Below are 20,370 nucleotides of genomic sequence, written 5' to 3'. Positions count from 1 at the left end.
CTCCAAGTGATTCTTTCTTACCTTAGAAAGTGTCTCTCATGTGTTTCTTTGTCATAGTCCTAATCTCTTACCTTACTCAGAACTTTGTTATTTCATACTTGTACCACAGTGATAGCCTACTAATATCTTCTGGCATTCCATTCCCTTATAATCACTGAAGGAAACTTTCTAAAATGCTATTTTTATTGTCCAATTATCTAGACAAAATTTTTCCTATTGTGTACTGTGGTAACCCCTAAAATCAAATTGAGAAAAAAAAGTATAAATGTATTTTTCTTTATTGATTGATTCAATTTACATATAGTGAAATGCATAGATCTTAAGCTTTAATGTTTTAGGGGCATAGACCCATGTTATTACCACTCTATTCAGACTTTAATTTTATATTTATCTTTAAATAAAATAATACAAAGGTAAACTTAGCTAATGCTTTATATACTGACTGACAGTGTGTCTCTGTATATTTTAGAGACAAGCAAGGAATCTTGAGGGAGATGTGGCAAGTATACAATGTGAAGGGATAAGCAGCAGTGTATTATTCAGATTTCTTTAGGGAAACAAAACAAATAGGCTATAAGGACATATTAGTACTGACAGTGAGAAAGAGAGACAGAGAGAGAGAGAGAGAGAGAGAGAGAGAGAGAGAGAGATTCTCTCAATCAATTGGCTGATTGGTTATGGGAATTTGTTGTATTAGTCCATTTTCACATGGTCGAAAAGACATACCCAAGACTGTGCAATTTACAAAAGAAAAAGATTTAATTGGAACTTACAGTTCCACGTGGCTGGGGAAGCCTCACAATCATGGTGGGAGGCAAGGAGAAGCAAGTCACTTCTTACATGGATGGCAGCAGGCAAAGAGAGACAGAGAGAGCTTCTGCAGGGGAACTCCTCTTTTTAAAACCATCAGATCTTGTGAGACTATTCACTATCCTGAGAACAGCAGGGGAAAGACTTGCCCCCATTATTCAATTATCTCCCATATTGTCCCTCCCACAACACGTGGGAATTCAAGATGAGATCTACCGCTAGGCACAGTGGCTCATGCCTATAATCCCAGCACTTGGGAGGCTGAGATGGGCGGATCACCTGTGTCAGGAGTTTGAGACCAGCCTGCGTAGCATAGTGAGATCTCATCTCTAGGTGAGATTTGGCTGGGACACAGCCAAACCATATCATTCTGCACCTGTCCTCTCCCAAATTTCATGTCCCCACACTTCAAAATAAATCATGCCTTCTCAATAGTCCTCCAAAGTGTTAACTCATTTCAGTATTAACTCAAAAGTCCACAGTCCAAAGTCTCACTGGAGACAAGGCAAGTTCCTTCTACCTATGCATCTGTAAAATCAAAAGCAGGTTAGTAACTTTCTAGATACAGTGGGGATACAGGCATCAGGTAAATACAGCCATTCCAAATGGGAGAAATTGGCCAAAACAAAGGGACTACAGCCCCCAAGTCCAAAACCCAGCAGATAAGTCAAATCTTCAAGCTCTGAAATGATCTCCTTTGACTCCATTTCTCACATCCAGGTGACACTGATGTAAGTGGTGTGCTTCCACAGCCTTGGACAACTCCACCCCTGTTGTTTTACAGAGTGTAGCCCCCTCCTGGCTGCTTTCATGGGCTGGTGTTGGGTGTCTGTGGTTTTTCCAGACGTACTGTTCAAGCTGTTGGTGGATCTACCATTCTGGGTTCTGTAGGATGGTGGCCATCTTCTCACAGCTCCTCTAGGTGATGCCCCAGTAGGGACTCTGTGTGGAGGCTCTGACCCCAAGTTTCCCTCCTGCACTGCACTAGCACAGGTTCTTCATGAGAGCCCTGCCACTGAAGCATACTTCTGCCTTGACATACAAGGCATTTCCACACATCTTCTGAAATCTAGGTTGAGCTTCCCAAACCTCAATTCTTGACTTCTCTGCATTCACAGGCTCAATACTATGTGGAAGCTGCTGAAGCTTGTGGCTTGCACCTTCTGAAGGCAGGGCCCCAGCTCTATGTTGGTCCCTTACAACCATAGCTGGAGCAGTTGGGACACAAGAAAACAAGTTCCAAGGCTGCACACAGCACAGGGATCCTGGGCACAGCCCACAAAACCATTTTTTCTCCCCCAGGCCTCCAGGCTGGTGGTGGGAGGGGCTGTCATGAAGACCTCTGACATACCCTGGAGACATTTGTCCCATTATCTTCAGGATTAACATACAGCTCCTCCTTACTTATTCAAATTTCTGCAGCCAGCTTGAATTTATCCTCAGAAAATGGGATTTTCTTTTCTATCAAATTATCAAGCTGTAAATTTTTTGAACTTTTATGCCATTTCCCTAATAAAACTGAATGCCTTTAACAGCACCCAAGTCACATCTTGAATGCTTTGCTACTTAGAAATTTCTTCCACCAGATACCCTCAATCATCTCTCTCAAGTTCAAAGTTCCATAATTCTGTAGGGCAGGGGCAAAATGCTGCCAGTCTCTTTGCTAAAACACAGCAAGAGTCACCTTTGCTCCAGTCACCAACAAGTTCCTCATCTTCATCTGAGACCACCTCAGGCTGGATTTCATTGTTAATATCATTATCAGCATTTTGGTCAAAGCCATTCAGTAAGTCTCTAGAGAGCTCCAAACTTTCCCACATCTTCCTGTCTTCTACTGAGCCCTGCGAACTGTTCCAATCTCTGCCTGTTACCCCGTTCCAAAGTCATTTCCACATTTTTGGGTCTATTTTCAGCAACACTCCATTTCTGTTACCAATTTACTGTATTAGTTCATTTCCACACTGCTGATAAAGACATACCAGAGACTGGGCAATTTACAAAAGAAAAAGGTTTAACTGGACTTACAGTTCCACATGACTAGGGAAACCTCACAATCATGGTGGAAGGCAAAGAGGAGCAAGTCACATTTTACACGGATGGCAGCAGGCAAAGAGAGAGAGCCCTTGTGCAGGGGAACTCCTCTTTTTGAAAATATTATCAGAACTTATGAGACTTATTCACTATTACAGTAACAGCACAGGAAAGCCTTGCCCCCATTACTCAATTTCCTCCCACCTTGTCCCTCCCACAACATGTGGGAATTCAAAATGAGATTTGGGTGGTGACACAGCCACGGCATATCATTTGTTATGAATGCTAAGACCATTTACCATCTGCAAATTAGAGAACGAGAAAAATTGGTGGTGCATTTTTTGCGAGGTCCAGAGGCCTAAGAACCAGGGGAGCCACTGGTATAAGTCTCAGAATCTGAAAGCCTGAGAACTAAGCACTCTAATGTTTGATGGCAGGAGATGGAAGTTCCAGTTCAAGAAGAGAGAACTCACCGTTCCTCTGTCTTTTTGTTCTATTCAGGCCCTCAATGGACTGGATGATGCTTGCCCATATTGGTGAGAGCAGATCTTCTTCACTCAGTCTTCTGATTGAAATATTAGTGTCTTTTTGAAACAATCTCTTAGACCCAGAAATAATGTTTTGCCAGCTCTTTCTATGTGCCTTAAACCAGTCATGCTGACACATAAAAGTAAGCATCACAAGCAGCATTCTCTCCTGTTTGTTTGCTTTCAATACATTGCAATGACTTTTAGTTTACATTTGGCCAGGTAAAGGGATCTGTATTTTACAGTATTAATTTTACACCAAACTAAAGCTCAAAAAATGAAGAAATAGCTGAGAAATACGTCTGCAAATAAACCTGAGATTAAAAGTAACACTAATGATGTGTGCAGAAGTGAACACCAACAGAGGTGGAAAAATCACTTTCCATTCCTCTGCTAAAACAGCTTAATCAGTCATGTTATTCCTGACCATGGTCAAAACCATAGCGATCCAGGCAGACCATAAATAAAGTCAAACTGACAATTTTGATGTAATTAATACAATTATTTATAATGTTGGCTTATATGTAATACAATTAATCATTTTGTATGTGATATCTGAACGTTGAAACTTTAATGACTGATAAAATACATGTATAATTCTTAAATATTAAGAGTGTGTACTCTAAAATATTTTTTAACTCATGGGATGAAGGATCAGAAAAATTATGTATTCATTATAAAATGTAGTTATCATTAACAATGATATGGTTTCGGCTGTGTCCCCACCGAAATCTCATCTTGAATTGTAACTCCCACAGTTCCCGCATCTCATGGAAGGAACCTTGTGGGAGGTAATTGAATCATGAAGGTGGGTCTTTCCCGTACTCTTCTCATGAAAGTGAGTACATCTCACAAGATGTGATGGTATTAAAAAGGGGAGTTTCCATCCACAAGCTCTCTTTTCTTGTTTTGCCATGTGAGACATGCCATTAACCTTCTGCCATGATTGTGAGGCCTTCCCAGCCATGTGTAACTGTAAGTCCGTTAAACTTCTTTCTTTTGTAAATTGCGTAGTCTCCAGTATGTCTTTATCAGCAGCATGAAAATGGAATAATACACTAACATCCACACACAATCTTGCCTAAACTTACTTACATCTTTAAGTTCAGAGCTCCACTTTATGAACCTTCTCATCTCCTTGAATTACTTGAATTAGATCTAAGATGGAAAACATTTTTTGTTTCCTAACAAGTAAAATACTCTTTTATTCCTCTCACCTTAAATCTGGGCAGGAATTGTTCTTGCTTTGACCAATATATGATGGCGGATTATTTCTACTGATTCAGTTCTGGGATCAGGCCTTCAGAAGTTTGGTAGCTTTCACTTTTGCCTTCTTAAAAGGCAGGTGCACATACGATTAAACAGACTATTTTACATAAATTCTATAAAGAATATTTTCTTTAAAAAATAATTTCCAAAATGTAGAAGTACAGTAAAATTAGAAGAAGCATTCTGGAGAATGGTAAGGCATGAGGAAAAATGCACCTCAGGGGGTATATTTAAGGTTACATAATGTTTGAAAAACCACATGTGCTCAGCTATAAGTGTTCAGTTAAAAGAACTCGGTTGTGTAGCACAAGGATCATGAAACAAAAGAAAATATAAACAAAAAATAAGAAAGCAAAAAAGGATACAAAGAAAAAATATGGACTTTTTCTGATAACTGTGAAATATGAAATACACCATAGAAGAAATGTAAGGCCCAGGAACATTTTCATCCCTTCTCAATGTGATATATGCATTGAGGAAGGGATAAAAAATGTGTCTTTCTCTTCATATTTCCAATATGATTATACCATATACCTGGCCATGAAAGTGCTAATACTTTGTAATACCTACCAGAGTTAATGAAGGTTTATAAAAAAAAATTAAACCAAAATTTCTGGCTCTGGTATCTCCATTCTTAATATGTGGCACCAACATTTTAGTTGCCAGAATATTAATAATATTATTATAATCATACTTTGAAAAATAAGAAAAATTATTGTTAACAATAATATTTATAATTTAGTATGTATCACATAAATCATATATACGATATTTAATACATATTACTTTTCACACATTAGGTGCTCATATAAAAGTACCTAATACTACAAGCTACTGTTACAAGCTAAAGTCAGCAAACTTTCTTGTATTATTAGAAAGAAATACATATTGTATGATATCATTATTAATGACAGTGCTGAAACAGTGCTTGATAGCTATTAACATTTACATTAAAAATGGTAAGGCTTGATAACATAATTAGAAGCAGAAATTTCATCTCCATATATGATTAAGGGGTCCACAGATTATGCTTTTCTTTCAGAGACCTTCATGGCAGCCTTTTCCATCACAGGCCTTGAGGCTTAGGGGGAAATGATGGTTTTGTGGGCCAGGCTCATGGCTGCACTGCCCTGTGCAACCTCAGGACACTGCTCCCTGCATCTAGCCATTCCATCTCTAGCCATGCCTACATGGTCCCCAGATATATCTCAGGCCTCTGCTTCAGAGCATGCAAGCCATTAGCCTTGGCAGCTTCCATGTGATGTTAAACCTGTGGATACACAGAGGACAAGAGTTGAGGCTTGGAAGCCTCCGCTCACATTTCAAAGGATGCATGGAAATGTCTGGATGTCTAGGCAGAAGTCTTCTGCAGGGGTGGAGCCCTCACGGAAGACCTCTACCAGGGCACCGTGGAAGGGAAATGTGAGGTGGGAGCCCCCACACAGAGTTCCCACTGGGGCACTGCCTAGTGGAGACGTGAGAAGAAGGCAACTATTCTTCAGACCCCGGAATGGTAGATTCACTGATAGCTTGCACTGTGCACCTGGAAAAGCCACAAGCACTAAACACCAGCCCAAGAAAGCAGACAACAGGGCTGTACTGTGCAAAGCCGTAGAAGCAGAAATGCGCAAGGCCTTGGGAGCCCACCCCTTGCATCAGTGTGGCCTGGATATGAGACATGAAGTTAAAGGAGATCATTTTGGAGATTTAAGATTTAATGACTGCTCTCTTGGGTTTTGGATTTCCATGGGAACTGTGGCACCTTTGCTTTGGCTGATTTTTCCTTTTTTGGAATGGATGTATTCACCCAATGCCTGTATCCCCATTATATCTTGTAAGTTTTTTCAGTCTCATAGGTGGAAGGAACTTGCCTTGTCTCAGATGAGACTTTGGACTGTGGACTTCTGAGTTAATTCTGAAATCAGTTAAGACTTGGGAGACTGCTGAGAAAGGATTATTGTATTGTGCAATGTGAAAAGGACATGAGATTTCAGAGGGGCCAGTGGTTTCATGATATAGCTTGGATTTGTTTCCCCACCAAAATCTCATGTTAAATTGTAATCTCCAATGTAGGAGAAGGGACCTAGTAGGAGTTGATTGAATCATGGGGGAACATTTCCCCCTTGCTGTTCTGGTAACAGTGGTGACAGTGAGTGAATTCTCACAAGATCTGTTTGTTTAAAAGTGTGCAGCACCATCCTTTCTCTCTCCTGCTCTGGCTATGTAAGATGCGCCAACTTCCCCCTTCACTTTCAGCCATGATTGAAAGTTTCCTGAGGCCACTTAAACCTGTTTTTCTTTATAAATTAGCCAGTAATAGGTAGTTCTTTATAGTGGTGCAAGAATGGATTAACAGAGAAGGGGTATTAAATGTTCTCTAATGGTAGAATTTACCAGTAAAGCATCTATCTGATGCAGAATTCTCCTTTGTGGGAAGATCTTTTTGATTACTAAGTCAATTTACTTGTTATCAGTCTGCCCCGATTTTTTATTTTTTCTGAGGTCAATTTGAATAGCTTACCTCCAGGAATTTGTCCATTGCATCTAGTTTGTCTAGTTGGCATAATTGTATATAATATTCCCTTATAACATTTTTTATTCCTGTAAGCTAAATAGAAGGTCCTCTCTTTTGTTCCAAGTTAGTAAATTGCATCTTATTTCTTTTATTCCTGGTCAGTCTAGCTAGAGATTTGTCAATTATGTTTATGATTTCAAAGAATTGATTTTGGCTTGATTTCTTATCTCTACTATTTTCCTAATCCCTCTTTTACTATTTTCCACTGAAGTCTCTATTATTTCTATTGTGTTGTTTAGCTTTCCTTCTTTCTTTCCTTCCTTCCTTCCTTCCTTCCTTCCTTCTTTCTTTCTTTTTTTTCAGAGTCACCTCCAACCTCCTCCATCACCCAGGCTGGAGTGAAATGGTGTGATTATGGCTCACTGCAGCCTTGACTTCCTGGACCCAGTGATTCTCACACTATAACCTCCTCAGTAGCTGAGGCCACAGGTGTACACCACCGGGCTAATTTTTGTATTTTGGTAGGGATGGGGTTTCTCTATATTACCCAGACTGGTCTCAAATTCCAGAGCTCAAGCAATCCACCTACCTCAGGCACCCAAATATTGGAATTATAGGCGTGAGCCACCACAGCTGACCTCTCTTCTGCTCTTCTCTTTAGTTTGCTTAACCTTTTCCAATGTCTTTGTGATAAACATTACATTGTTGATTAGAGATTAAAATACATGTTATAATGTATTTTTATTTGTCTCAAAGTATTTTTCTGATTTTATTTCTTCCTTGAGTCACTGATTATTTAAGAATGTTGTATAATTACCACACACTTGTGAATTTCCAAAGTTTCCTTCATTATTAATTTCTACTTTCATTCCATTTTTGTCAGATAATAGAGTTCGTATTATTTCAATCATTTTCAATTTAATGATATTGGTTTTATGGCCTAATATGATCTATACTGAAGAACATTCTAGGCGCACTTGAGAAGAATACTTATTCTGCTGTTGGGGGTAGAGTGTTTTATAGATATATCTTTTAGGTCTAGCTGCTTTATGGAGTTGTTCTATCTTGACCTTTACTTACTACATTTGCAGAATTTCAAGGTCAGCAAGAGATGACAGCTTAGGGCCTTTCCAAGTGTTTCCTGAGTATATATAGTTTGCTCTTGTCTTTTTAGATTCCCAGAAATATGTTAAACTTTTATAAACTACCTAGGAACATCATTCTCTAGCTTTTCCTTTGAAGACTTTTGGCTAGTCAATAATTCTGCCATTGGTGATCATGACAGTAGGACCATTGTAATAGGCTGACAACAGTCCTTGGATGACCTTGTCATAGACATCAACATCCATGTCCTCATATATAGTAAACAAGAGACTGTCTATAACAAATGTAAGCAGGAGAGGAGCCCTCCATGTGGTAACTTAACATGAGCTTGGAGAAACACATATATTCAGAAATATTTGGATGGATTTAAGGAAAATTAAGAGTTTTGACAAAGTACATGAAGTCAGAGTTATGGACATTCTCTTCTGTGTGTGTGTGTGTGTGTGTGTGTTATGTTGTGTCTGGTTTTTGTTTTTGTGTTTCCATTTGTACCAGACTGATGTGCCTTAGGTAACATGCCTTATTTTCCTTCCTAATGGTAATAACAATGTCAACTAAAATGTATTGAGCATGAACTTTTTTTCCAGGCATTATTATGTACAATTACAATGTATTGGATCAAATTCTCACAACCCTTTTGTACAAAGATCTATTTTTGTTAAATCCATATTAAAGAATAATAATCTGGTCAGGTAGTGACCCACGCCTGTAATCCTAGCACTTTGGGAGGCTAAGGCAGGAGGATCGCTTGAGCCCAGGAGGTCGAAGCTTCAGTGAGCTATGATTGTGCCACTGCACTCCAGTCTGGGTGACAGAGTAAGACACTGTCTCAAAAGAAGAAAAAAGAAGGACTAATTTCAGGTAAAGAGGGGCTAAATAACTCAACTAAAATTATAAGTCTAGTGTGAGTTAAAGTCATGATTTTTAACATGGACGGTGCAATTTCCAGAGGCTACACTCTCAACCCCTACCATTCACTTCCTTCTAAAAATGTAAATAGTGTAAAAAGATATTATTCATTTACCTTAGCTGTGAGAGCAAATAATTGTAAGAGTTTATATCCATTGTTCGGGACAATTCATTATCCTACAGTTGTAGGCTGATGAAACTTTCCATCGCTGTGTCACTTTTCTGTTAAAATTTTTTTCATTGACTCCTCATTTCACTCAGAGAAAAATGCAAAGTAGATAAATAACATACAAGGCTCTCTAGTTTCTGCTTTCTTCTTATCTGTCACCTTTCTACTTTTACCTCACTCACTTCTTTCCAATACTTCTGGCCCCCTTGTTGTTTCTGATACCCACCTGGCAAGCTTCAGTTTTGATCTCTGCCTAGAGACTCTTCCCAGTGATGTCAACCTGAGTAACTTCCTCAGCCTCTGTAAGCTTTTGCTAATAGCTTAGCTTTTGATGACGCAAGTACTGATGATACTACTTAATACTGCAACATCTACTACAGTCCTTCTCTGCTCTTCCAATCCCATTCATATGATCGATTTTCCCCATAGCATTCACACTTTTCTATCTTTGATAATAAACACTTATTTATTATAGTAATTGTTTATTGCCTATCTCTACTGCCAGAAAATCGGCTCCACAAAGTCAGTGATATGGCTTGCTTCAAAGTGTAGGTGATCATTTGTTGAGAAAAAGAATGCAAATAACTTTTAAAAGTGAAATAAACTTGAACACCAATGCATCTAACTGGCTCTGAGTATCATAATTCTCCAAGTCTATTCTAAACTTTCATCCTTTGGCTTTTGCACATGCTGCATTATCTATATAGATACTTTTCTCTCTTTTTCCACCTAGAAACTCCTGTCTTTCTGCTAAAATGACTCTTCCTAAGCAATTCTCATAAAATGCTTAATGCTTTCCTCCCATGAGCCTACATGTGGTTCAAACTTTATTTAGAGTGCCGTAAATATTGTATTTTAATCTATCTTTTAATTTTTTATTAATTTTTTTTTAGCCACAGACTCCATGACTACCTAACCTAGAACATTTATCTCTCATGTTTGTGTCTTTGGCATCTAGTACAGTGATTGACATATAGTAAAGCCTTCAGTTAATGAAATAAATGATGCTTATTTCCTATTATCTATACCAAAATCTCTATGGAGTTAAAATAGTTTTATGTTTATGAAAGCTTTTTACAATATAATAATATGAGCTCTGCTTATGATATTTATGTCCTTATAAAGACCAAAGGCTTGAAACAGAGTTGCTAGAATTTTCTTTACAGACAGCATTTGTAAGTAGGATACAGTATAAAATTTGCAAATCTAATATCTGTTGGTTGTTGTGTATGTGTGTATGCACATAGGCTTCAAGTAAGAGAACAGAAAGGCGTTGAGGGCTAATGCTAAACTGCATTAAAGTTATTTTTCAAGCACACTTCAAAAGAGGCCCCTTCTTCCTTAAAAGATATATAGCCTTTCTCACATGCTTCTGTCTGTCTAGAGGCTACACAAGTCAGCAACATCCACATTTTACCAAAAGCAATCTAAGAAGAGCAGTATAATCAATTTCTCATCATTTTTGCCTTTGATACAATCAGTAGTATATGCATAGGGATGGATTAGAACAGCTTCTGTGGAATTTTTCAAGAAAAATATTTGCCAAAGGTTCATGTATCATATTTCCTTGGGTAATTATGCTCTCTTGTCCTTTTTTTATAAATGGCTCCAAAATAGCTCTTTTTAAATTCAGTCATATATTATCAGAATTATGTATAGCGTCCACCCACAGATAAAATACAAGTGGAATGTTTTTCATTTTATATTAAAAGCTGGTGCTAGAGAATGCTTTCTATGGTAAGTTGATATGTAGGAAAATACCAATATGCAGGTTAATATTCTAATACTTTGAATTGCTTTGCTTTTTCCATAAAAGTTATTTATTTATCATTCTATACATTTCAGTCCAACTAATTGAGGAAGGAAATATATTGAATTATTATTTTAAAATTTGTTTATACACAAAAGTAATAATCATGTCAAATAATAATTTAAAAAATTTTGTTATTTAAAATATTTCCTTGGAACTGAGATTCTAGAACGGTAACTGATAGTGTAAAATGTTAGCAGATACAAACCAACAAGGATGGAATAGAGGATTCCTGGCCTATCTGATGGCGGTTGAATATTTCGGTCCTGATCTATGGCTTGGATTGGTGGCGTAACAACAATGGGGTTCAGTTCTTCCTGAAAAAAAAATTAGAGAGTTTTCTTTAGCTGTATTACTAATATTTCATGAAGAGTCGAGACAGATGTTTTAGTTTGGAAATCTATACAACATCTGAGACAGTAAACTCAAGTTTCACCATTTATAATCTAATACCTTTTGCTAGTTAATTTTGAATGTTAAGAGGAAGCAAAGTAACCTCAAAGTCAAAATGGTAAGACATAGTAATTATGCACATAGACATTTATATCAGTAACTACTCCTAAAAGGAAAGCAAAGAATGATAATGCATTTTTAATCTTCTCTAGAGGATTTCACAAAAGAAATAGCAGGCTATCAAATAGTTTATGAAGTAATGTTTTCTCTTCTCCTTAGACAAAATTTGTAAGAATACTTGTATTCTTTCCTTGCTAAATCATTTTTTAGTTTCATATACATTAATTATATTAAAATATAAATACTTAAAGTAAATAACTTCATAAAAATAAAAGTCACATTATTGCAAATTTCATATAATTAAAATTGATTTTATATTATGCAGGTATGTACATGTATTTTGCAATGGTCTATAAGAAATAATGTTTAAAATTATAACATATTTATTTTATTCAGTGTTTCCCAATTTGATGTCCAGTACTAGTCTGTTGTGCTATCAGGACTGGCAAACATTTTTCTGTAAGGGACCAGATAATAACTACCTTTAGGCTTTGCCAACCATATTGTCTATGTTGCAGTTACTGTCAACTCTGCCACTATAGCACAAAAGCCCAAGTGGGCATGGCTCTGTTGCAATAAAACATTACAAAAACAGGTGGTAAGTGATATGAGGTTACTGACCACTGTGATCATAATAGTATGCTAAAAGTACAATAATACGTATGTTGAAAAATAATAAAAAGCTTATCGACACAGATAAACTTGGGAAATAAGATATTAAATACAGTTTTGAAAACCAATTAACTGCACCGCAAATCTTTTCAGACTTAATTATGCTAATCTGCATACTGACTCTCTAAGAAAAGGATATTATTTGCTCACTTTCAAGAAACACCCATTAACCTCTTTTTGAAATAATACCTTTAGAACACAGTTTGTGAAACACTACTTTAAGTTTTGCAGCCCTCATTCCAAATGTGCCAGTGGTAATTCTAAATGGAAGTAATTCTAAAGGGAAATTCCATTACATATTTGGGCTGAGGGCTGTGAAACTTAAACTACTGGTTCCCAAACACTTAGTATGTCTCAATATCTGACAACTTTACATTCTAAAAAATTACTGCAATGTTCTCACATTATTTCTTCTGAAATGACAGAACATTGAAATATGTCATGTACTTTTATAAAAAGTCAGTAGTTTCAGTTCTCAGCAAAAATGTATAATGATGGCATGCTAAAAAAAGAGCAATGATATTAAAACATTATAATACTTAATTTTATGCTGAAAGTATAATAAGGATAATTATTGACCAATAATTCAAACATCATAGACACTGTAGAGGTTTCTCTTGAGTTCATTATCACTAATAGGTCCTAAGCAGTATAAATGTTATCAATATTTTCCTGAAAATAAAAAGTTGTTGGTAGTAGCAACTTACTAATACTCTATTCTCTCCTTTAAATGTGGAATCAGAACCATGAAAACCTCAAATCAATATCAAAATTACTCAATTAAATGCAGAAGATTATTGCTCCTCTCACACAACTCTCACTGAACCTTTCCTCCCACGCTCCCTCTCTCTCTCTCTCTCTCTCTCTCTCTCTCTCTCTCTCTCTCTCTCCCCCTCTCCCTCCCTCACACACACACACACACACACACACACTTTTACAATAATCAATTTGCTTGGTATGCAATACCTGTATTGCTCCCTAAATGGAATAAAAAATCTGAAGTTGTTTGAAATATGTATGTCTGAATACAGGAGTTAAGAGTTGACAAGCTCTTTCTAGTCATTTCTCTGAGGAATCTGATTGCATCAGCCAAAGTCAGCTTATGGTTAAGCTGTATCACTCCTGGTTCATATAATTAAATCTGCAGTAATTTTTCCAAAACTGAGGCTCTATTAGGATCCTGTGAAAGCATTTCAAATCTGAGGATTTTCTGCAGTTCCATTCTGCATCTCATAGTCAGAAAAATATACCAATGTTTCCTAAACAATTTTTGCTATTATAAAATAAGTAATTTCTTATCTAGAAATTAAAATAAAATTGAATCTTAGCTTTTCTTTTGGAATGCTAAATGTAAGCAAATAATAATATTTGAGGATATGTTGGCTGATCACCTTCACCTATTTATTTCCATAGATTTGCTAAGTTACCTACACATAAGCAGTTTTAGCTTTGTTAATTAGTAATGTAGTATAAAACATTCTTTCTATAATATATAGAGTTGTTGAAATGAGCAACAGAATTTATTTACAATGAATTGTTGTCTAAGCAACACAAAAAAAAATAACACATCAAACAAAACCAAGAGGAAGAGAGAAATGAAAATTAAATTCCTCATCTTACACATTTGCTTGTTAATTAAATATTATATATAAATATATAGTAAGAACTGAAGAAATAGAAAGAAACAAGTATATTATTTAGGATTATATTGATAATCAGAAGGTGAAAAACTGTGAGTATCTCAGGATACTGAGCATGGAAGTGAGGGTAGATGGGATAGAAAATATTTTACATAAAGTCATTTGGTACCCTGTGACTATGTCATTACCATATCCTGTACTATTTGTTTTAACATTAATAATAAATAAATTATAGTATTGAGAATAAAAGAAAACAAACTCTCTTGATAAAGGCTTTCATAGGTTTCTGGAAATTTAAAAGAAATGGTGTGGTTTAAATAACTTATCAGAATTGACATTTTATCTTGTCCTATAGAGACTAGCAACTTATTTTAATATATTTATTTTTCCTTCTGCTACCATAAATGAGATTGTCAGATAATCTAGGATTAAAGGTGAAAATAATGATTTCTTAAATATTATATGTATGATTACCTCTCAAGTAAATTGTGCTCCATGAAGCTTGACATTTTAAAATATTATTAATACATGACATTAAAGAATACTAAAAATTAGGATTTTTAGGATGATCTTGTTAAATATTTAACATATTTTATAAAGATATGTAGCATTGAAATCAGAGGTAGACAATTAATATGCATTCATTAGAAGAAACAACATAAATAACATGCATTATGTTTGAACTTCTGTCTGCCACCACAATCTCCACAGTAGATAGAACGAGGCCTGGGAAGGGTATTCATATAAGCAAGAACAACCCAGATGGAAATGGTTCCTTAGAATAAGTGAGAATTTTACAGAGAGAACAGAGGTCAAACAATAATACTACGTATGTATTCAGTTCAAGTTTTTTTTTTTTTTTTTTTTTTTTTTTTGAGACAGAGTCTCACTCTGTTGCCCAGGCTTGAGTGCAGTGACCTGATTTCGGCTCACTGCCAGCTCCACCGCCTGGGTACATGCATTCTCCTGCCTCAGCCTCCTGAGTAGCTGGGACTATAGGCGTCCGCCACCATGCCCAGCTAATTTTTATATTTTTAGTAGAGACGGGGTTTCACCGTTTTGGCCAGGATGGTCTGAATCGCCCACCTCGGCCTCCCAAAGTGCTGGGATTACAGGCGTTAGCCACTGCTTCTGGCCAATTCTTTTTCATTGAACACACCTTTATCTCTATGAAGAGAACAGAATTATTCTTGTCCATGAATTCAAGTAATGTAATCATTTACAGGATTTAGCAGATAGCAGATACTTAATATATTTTTGCCAACTTAGTCTACTGAGCTATCCAAAGAGATCACTACTCTCTAGTCAACTTTGTGATATCCACTACCCAGAAAATAGTCCACCTGTGGCTACTGCCAGATCTTCCACAGTTCTGAAAAGGCGATTGATTCAGTGACTTGTTTCTTCTGAAGAACAGAGTCTCTTCACGTAGGTAGTAATTGCTGTTGCTTATTCTCTGTTGCCCTTATTTATCTTAGCTTTTGACTTTACTGCCTAGATTATAGAGGAAGTACGGTAAGTGTTGAAGAAATTAGAAGTCCACCCATAGCTCACATATGCTTGGGTATCCTTTATGGAAAGTATCAAAATGTTCCTCTATTTTATTATAATTGCTACATTTATCTTTTTACCAAAAGCTTTATTGGTCTGTGAGCAGAAAATATTTTATTTGTATTTATAACCCTCAGCCTAGTGCCTCATAGATTTCAACAAAATTTTGTTATGAAGTCAAGAAACACAAAATGAGCCCCCCGAACCCTGGAAGGCTCTTTTATACTCTGCCTCTGAAGCAAAGCTTCCTTCTTTGCTGTCTCGTTTGTCTTCAAGAAGAGGTCATGTCTCCTGAATTCTGTTCCCGTTGATAAGCATATGTTAGAAGCACACAGGATAGCAGATTTGCATTTCATTGCTGTTTGAACTGTCAGAGCTACCTTCCCTGTCTTAGTCATGGGAACACATACCTAAAGTGAATTAGGTCCATATAAAAAGATTCATATTGTGAAGTTAATCACAGAAACGATTAAACAATAACTAAAAAAAGTCTTCTGTAAAAATACTGTGTAATTATATGGTTATAAACCTAAAGATTATTGTATTATGAATACATGCTTTCTTTCATTAGCTTTTCTGGAGACACACCTTCTCTTTTGAGCAACGTGAAGGTAATGTTTTCAAGCACAACTGTTGTATTATTCTGAGAGGATAACAGTAGGCAATTAGCATTTGATGCGAGTGAGGGTTAATTATTCCTCATACAACCTCACTACCAGATTGAAAATGAACTTTTGGTCTGAATTCTGTTTTGTATATGTGTGTGTGTGTATGTGTGTGTGTATATATATATATAATATATATATAATCATTAATTAAAACATAATAGCAAACAATCACAAAACATTAAGAAGCTTTGTTGTGGATTTAAGAAAATCTCGGCCAAGAGTGGTGGCTCACGCCTGTAATCCCAGTACTTTGGGAGGCTAAGGCAGTTGGATCATGGGGTCAGGAGATCGAGACCATCCTGGCTAACATGGTGAAACCCCATCTCTACTAAATATACAAAAAATTAGCCAGGTGTGGTGGCTGGCCTGTGGTGGCAGAAGAATGGTGTGAACCCGGGAGGCGGAACTTGCAGTGAGCCGAGATCGCCACTGCACTTCAGCCTGGGCGACATAGTGAGAATCTGTCTCAAAAAAAAGAAAAAAAAGAAAAGAAAATCTCAGCTTTCTGGTCTTTTAGGTGTTCAAGCCATCATCTTGCATTCTTGCATAAAAGGTACATTCAAGAGAAACACTCAGATTTCAGACATTGGATATATTCACTGTTTAGCTTATATCAGGTAAACAGAAGGCATGACCCACAGAATGATAAGATTTAACCTATTATATCATCCCTAATGTTAAATGGATACATAATGAATATGATTTTTACTGTTTCATTAATGGGTAGGATATCTTGAAAATAATTTGAAAACAGTTCTTACTTTTAAAATACTTCTCACGTCATCAATGAGAAATACTATCTATCATTTACACAAGTTGATAGATGAGTAAATTTTTTTAAAAAGACGTTTTGCAGACAGATTATTAAAGCTTCTAGCCTTGGTTGAGATACAGGTAATAGAAGCATTGTTAAAATGCTAAATATTCTCAACTTGACATTTGAATGACATCTTCATCTGAGTAACCTATACATAGTAGTACACTGAATGTGCCCAAGTATTTCAAATTAACTGAAGACATTATAATTATCTTCAAGAAACAATATATTGTGATATATCCCTGGAAATGTAATCTGAGTTCATAGAAGTACATAGTTTGCTGTTATAAAAGTCAATTTTGGATGTATTATATAATATTAGACTTACCATTGCTTAGATCTTTACACTGTATTTTAATCAAGTAATAACCTCATAGTATTTAGAGAAAGGATAGTCATGATAAAATAGTAAAAATATGCTGCAAGTATTCCAAGACCAATACTTAAGTGATTTGAAATCTTAGTAACTATATAATTTAATACCTAAGTTATTGAATGTATTACTTAGTCCTTAATTACTTTCATAATTTTATGTGCTCTTTACATTTCAATAGGTACTTTTCCAATCTCCATTAAAGTCATTAATATTCAATTTTTACACTCCATTTAACAAAAGATTTCTACTGCATGTAAGAAAAGTCAGTGAACATTATTATTCTCATTTCATGTTACATTGCAAATGCACTATTTTCCTCAAAGCTCTTGATCATTTTCAGCCGGATTCTTGCTTTTCTTCCACGTGTTACTAACACAGAGAATTAGAACAAATCAAAACTTTTCTCAAACACTTTCATATAGACATAAATACAATTATATATTCCCTTTAGAGGCCCAATGACCATTTCTGTTTTCACTTTGCTTAGTTTTGCTTTTTACAAAAGTCAGAAATATCCAATTATTTGAGAAAGTATCAGACATATTGAAATGTTTTTCCTGGTGAGATTATTGTAAAAAAGAGTAACTAACTGGGGTGAGTAGTATGGGCCAAGTCAATTACTTTGAACTTTTTGTATTGTTATGGAAGAAACACAAGTTGAACATTCACAAACATCTTTGAAACTGATATACTACATATATCAAAGTTCCTCAAATGGTTTTTGATAATTATTATCCTTAGAACAAAAGGGCAAAGAGCACATTTGAGATACGTATATAACTATGATTTGTGAAAATCATAACACTTCATGCCTGATCATTGGAATTTCATATCACATATTAAAACAAAAACTCACTGAGCTAACAGAAAATACAACCTTGTTTTATTATTTCCATGAGCAAATTTTATGACCCTTCCAATATCATGCTCTTTATTCTACCACGTATGTGTAAATTTACCTTGTTTAATGTGACTGAATTTGTTTCCAAAATGTGCATTCCAGTATCCTTTCAATTGCATATTTGGATGCTTTTACTGATACTTCCCTTATTTTCAAAATATTTCCTTGAATGTCTTTGTCTTTAAAGTTTGTTTACCTGGGATTATATGTCTCCCTTGTCTATGGATCATCAAATGATTTCTAGACAGGCAATAAAAACCTTGGCTGGGGGTAACTTGGTAATTATTTTCCATGAATAAATAATAAAACACTGTAACAAAATCTTCAAGATTGGTGACTTGTTCCACACTGTCCAAGTGACAAAGTCTCAAGCATTATTTCAATCAAGTTGGCTTTGACTATCAAAAATCGATTTCCAAATAACTCAAACTTGAGAATATGCATTTCACAGATGTTGTAAGAAGGATACATAGATCATAGAAATATGTCTTACATCCCTTTCCCGCATTCCTATCCATTTCTATAACAGCTATTCTTGTTCCTACTTCTCACACTGCCTCAGGGCTAACTCAAAATCTTCTTGTTATTCACCTCCCCTTCATTCCCATCATGTACATCAAAAGTCCTCCAAAAGATTTTTGAGAAGCATGATCCACTCTGGAAGTCAGAGGAAAGAAAGACATTGAGCAGACAGAGTTTGCTTTATCATGAAGATAAGGAGACAATCTTGGGAGAATTTATTTGTTCATAATTTTAGTATCATGACATTTGTATGAATATTTCAATGATAATAATGATATGGTTCCCATTGTGTGCTCTCATCAGATCAGGAGATGTCTGTTTTTGTGATGACTTCAATTCACTGTCAAATCACAATTCTATCCAGGACCTCCTTGCTAGTAGGGACTGTTTGAGCACTCCCTAGGGTTTTCACCTTCAATCTCTCCAGATAAGGCCTCCTCACTCAATGGGAAGGCAATAAAACAAGGACAACAAATATGAAACACATATAACAAAGTAGTCCTTTTTTATTGATTTGATTTTAGAGAAATGAAATCTGATTTTGCATTATCAGATTCAGTAGTTTGGTAAAAGAACATAAATTTTAAATTTAGATAAATGAAGCAAAGTAATATACAGTTTTCCCAAGTGGTTTTATCATTTTGTATTTCTTTCTTTTTTTTTTTTAATTATTATTGTACTTTAAGTTCTAGGGTACATGTGCATAACGTGCAGGTTTGTTACGTATGTATACTTGTGCCATGTTGCTGTGCTGCACCCATCAATTCGTCAGCACCCATCAACTCGTCATTTACATCAGGTATAACTCCCAATGCAATCCCTCCCCCCTCCCCCCTCCCCATGATAGGCCCCGGTGTGTGATGTTCCCCTTCCCGAGTCCAAGTGATCTCATTGTTCAGTTCCCACCTATGAGTGAGAACATGCGGTGTTTGGTTTTCTGTTCTTGTGATAGTTTGCTAAGAATGATGGTTTGCTGCTATAAAGACACATGCACACGTATGTTTATTGCGGCACTATTCACAATAGCAAAGACTTGGAATCAACCCAAAGGTCCATCAGTGACAGACTGGATTAAGAAAATGTGGCACATATACACCATGGAATACTATGCAGCCATAAAAAAGGATGAGTTTGTGTCCTTTGTAGGGACATGGATGCAGCTGGAAACCATCATTCTTAGCAAACTATCACAAGATTATTTTGTATTTCTACCGAGTATATGTGTAATAAACGTGAATGTTCAAATCAATTGGAGAAAATGGATTTTTAAGTAAAGAATGATTAAATTTTGGTTATCAATGCATACTGAAAAAAATTATGATAGATATTGACTTTACCAAATAAAGCTTTGGAAGATTGCCAAATAAGTCTTTACCAGATACATCTTTGGTCAATTGCTTATGCCAAATATATCTTTGTAGAACTAAAGTGAATGTATAAGAAAAACACATGTATTAGAAGTCAACATAGGTGAAAATAAGAAAGGTAAATGATTACTTAAAAATATTGCAAATGCTTGCTTACAATGATTTAAAACAAGCCCATTAATAGGAACTGTTGAAGGCA

The 20,370-nt window shown here is 35.9% G+C and overlaps 1 protein-coding gene across 1 annotated transcript in view; it reads right to left on the bottom strand.

The window, feature by feature from the left end:
- PCDH15 (protocadherin related 15) overlaps window positions 1-20,370 on the bottom strand; it is a 990,428-nt gene that overhangs the window by 403,831 nt on the left and 566,227 nt on the right. Inside the window, exon 9 of the mRNA XM_077945583.1 lies at window positions 11,353-11,461. Coding sequence (XP_077801709.1) covers window positions 11,353-11,461 — 109 coding nt within the window. The remainder of the gene's footprint in view (window positions 1-11,352; window positions 11,462-20,370) is intronic.

Source organism: Macaca mulatta, chromosome 9 (assembly GCF_049350105.2).
Source record: "Macaca mulatta isolate MMU2019108-1 chromosome 9, T2T-MMU8v2.0, whole genome shotgun sequence".
Taxonomy (NCBI): domain Eukaryota; kingdom Metazoa; phylum Chordata; class Mammalia; order Primates; family Cercopithecidae; genus Macaca; species Macaca mulatta.
The sequence above is the reverse complement of the archived record's forward strand: the minus strand, read 5'-3'. Positions and strand labels throughout refer to the sequence as shown.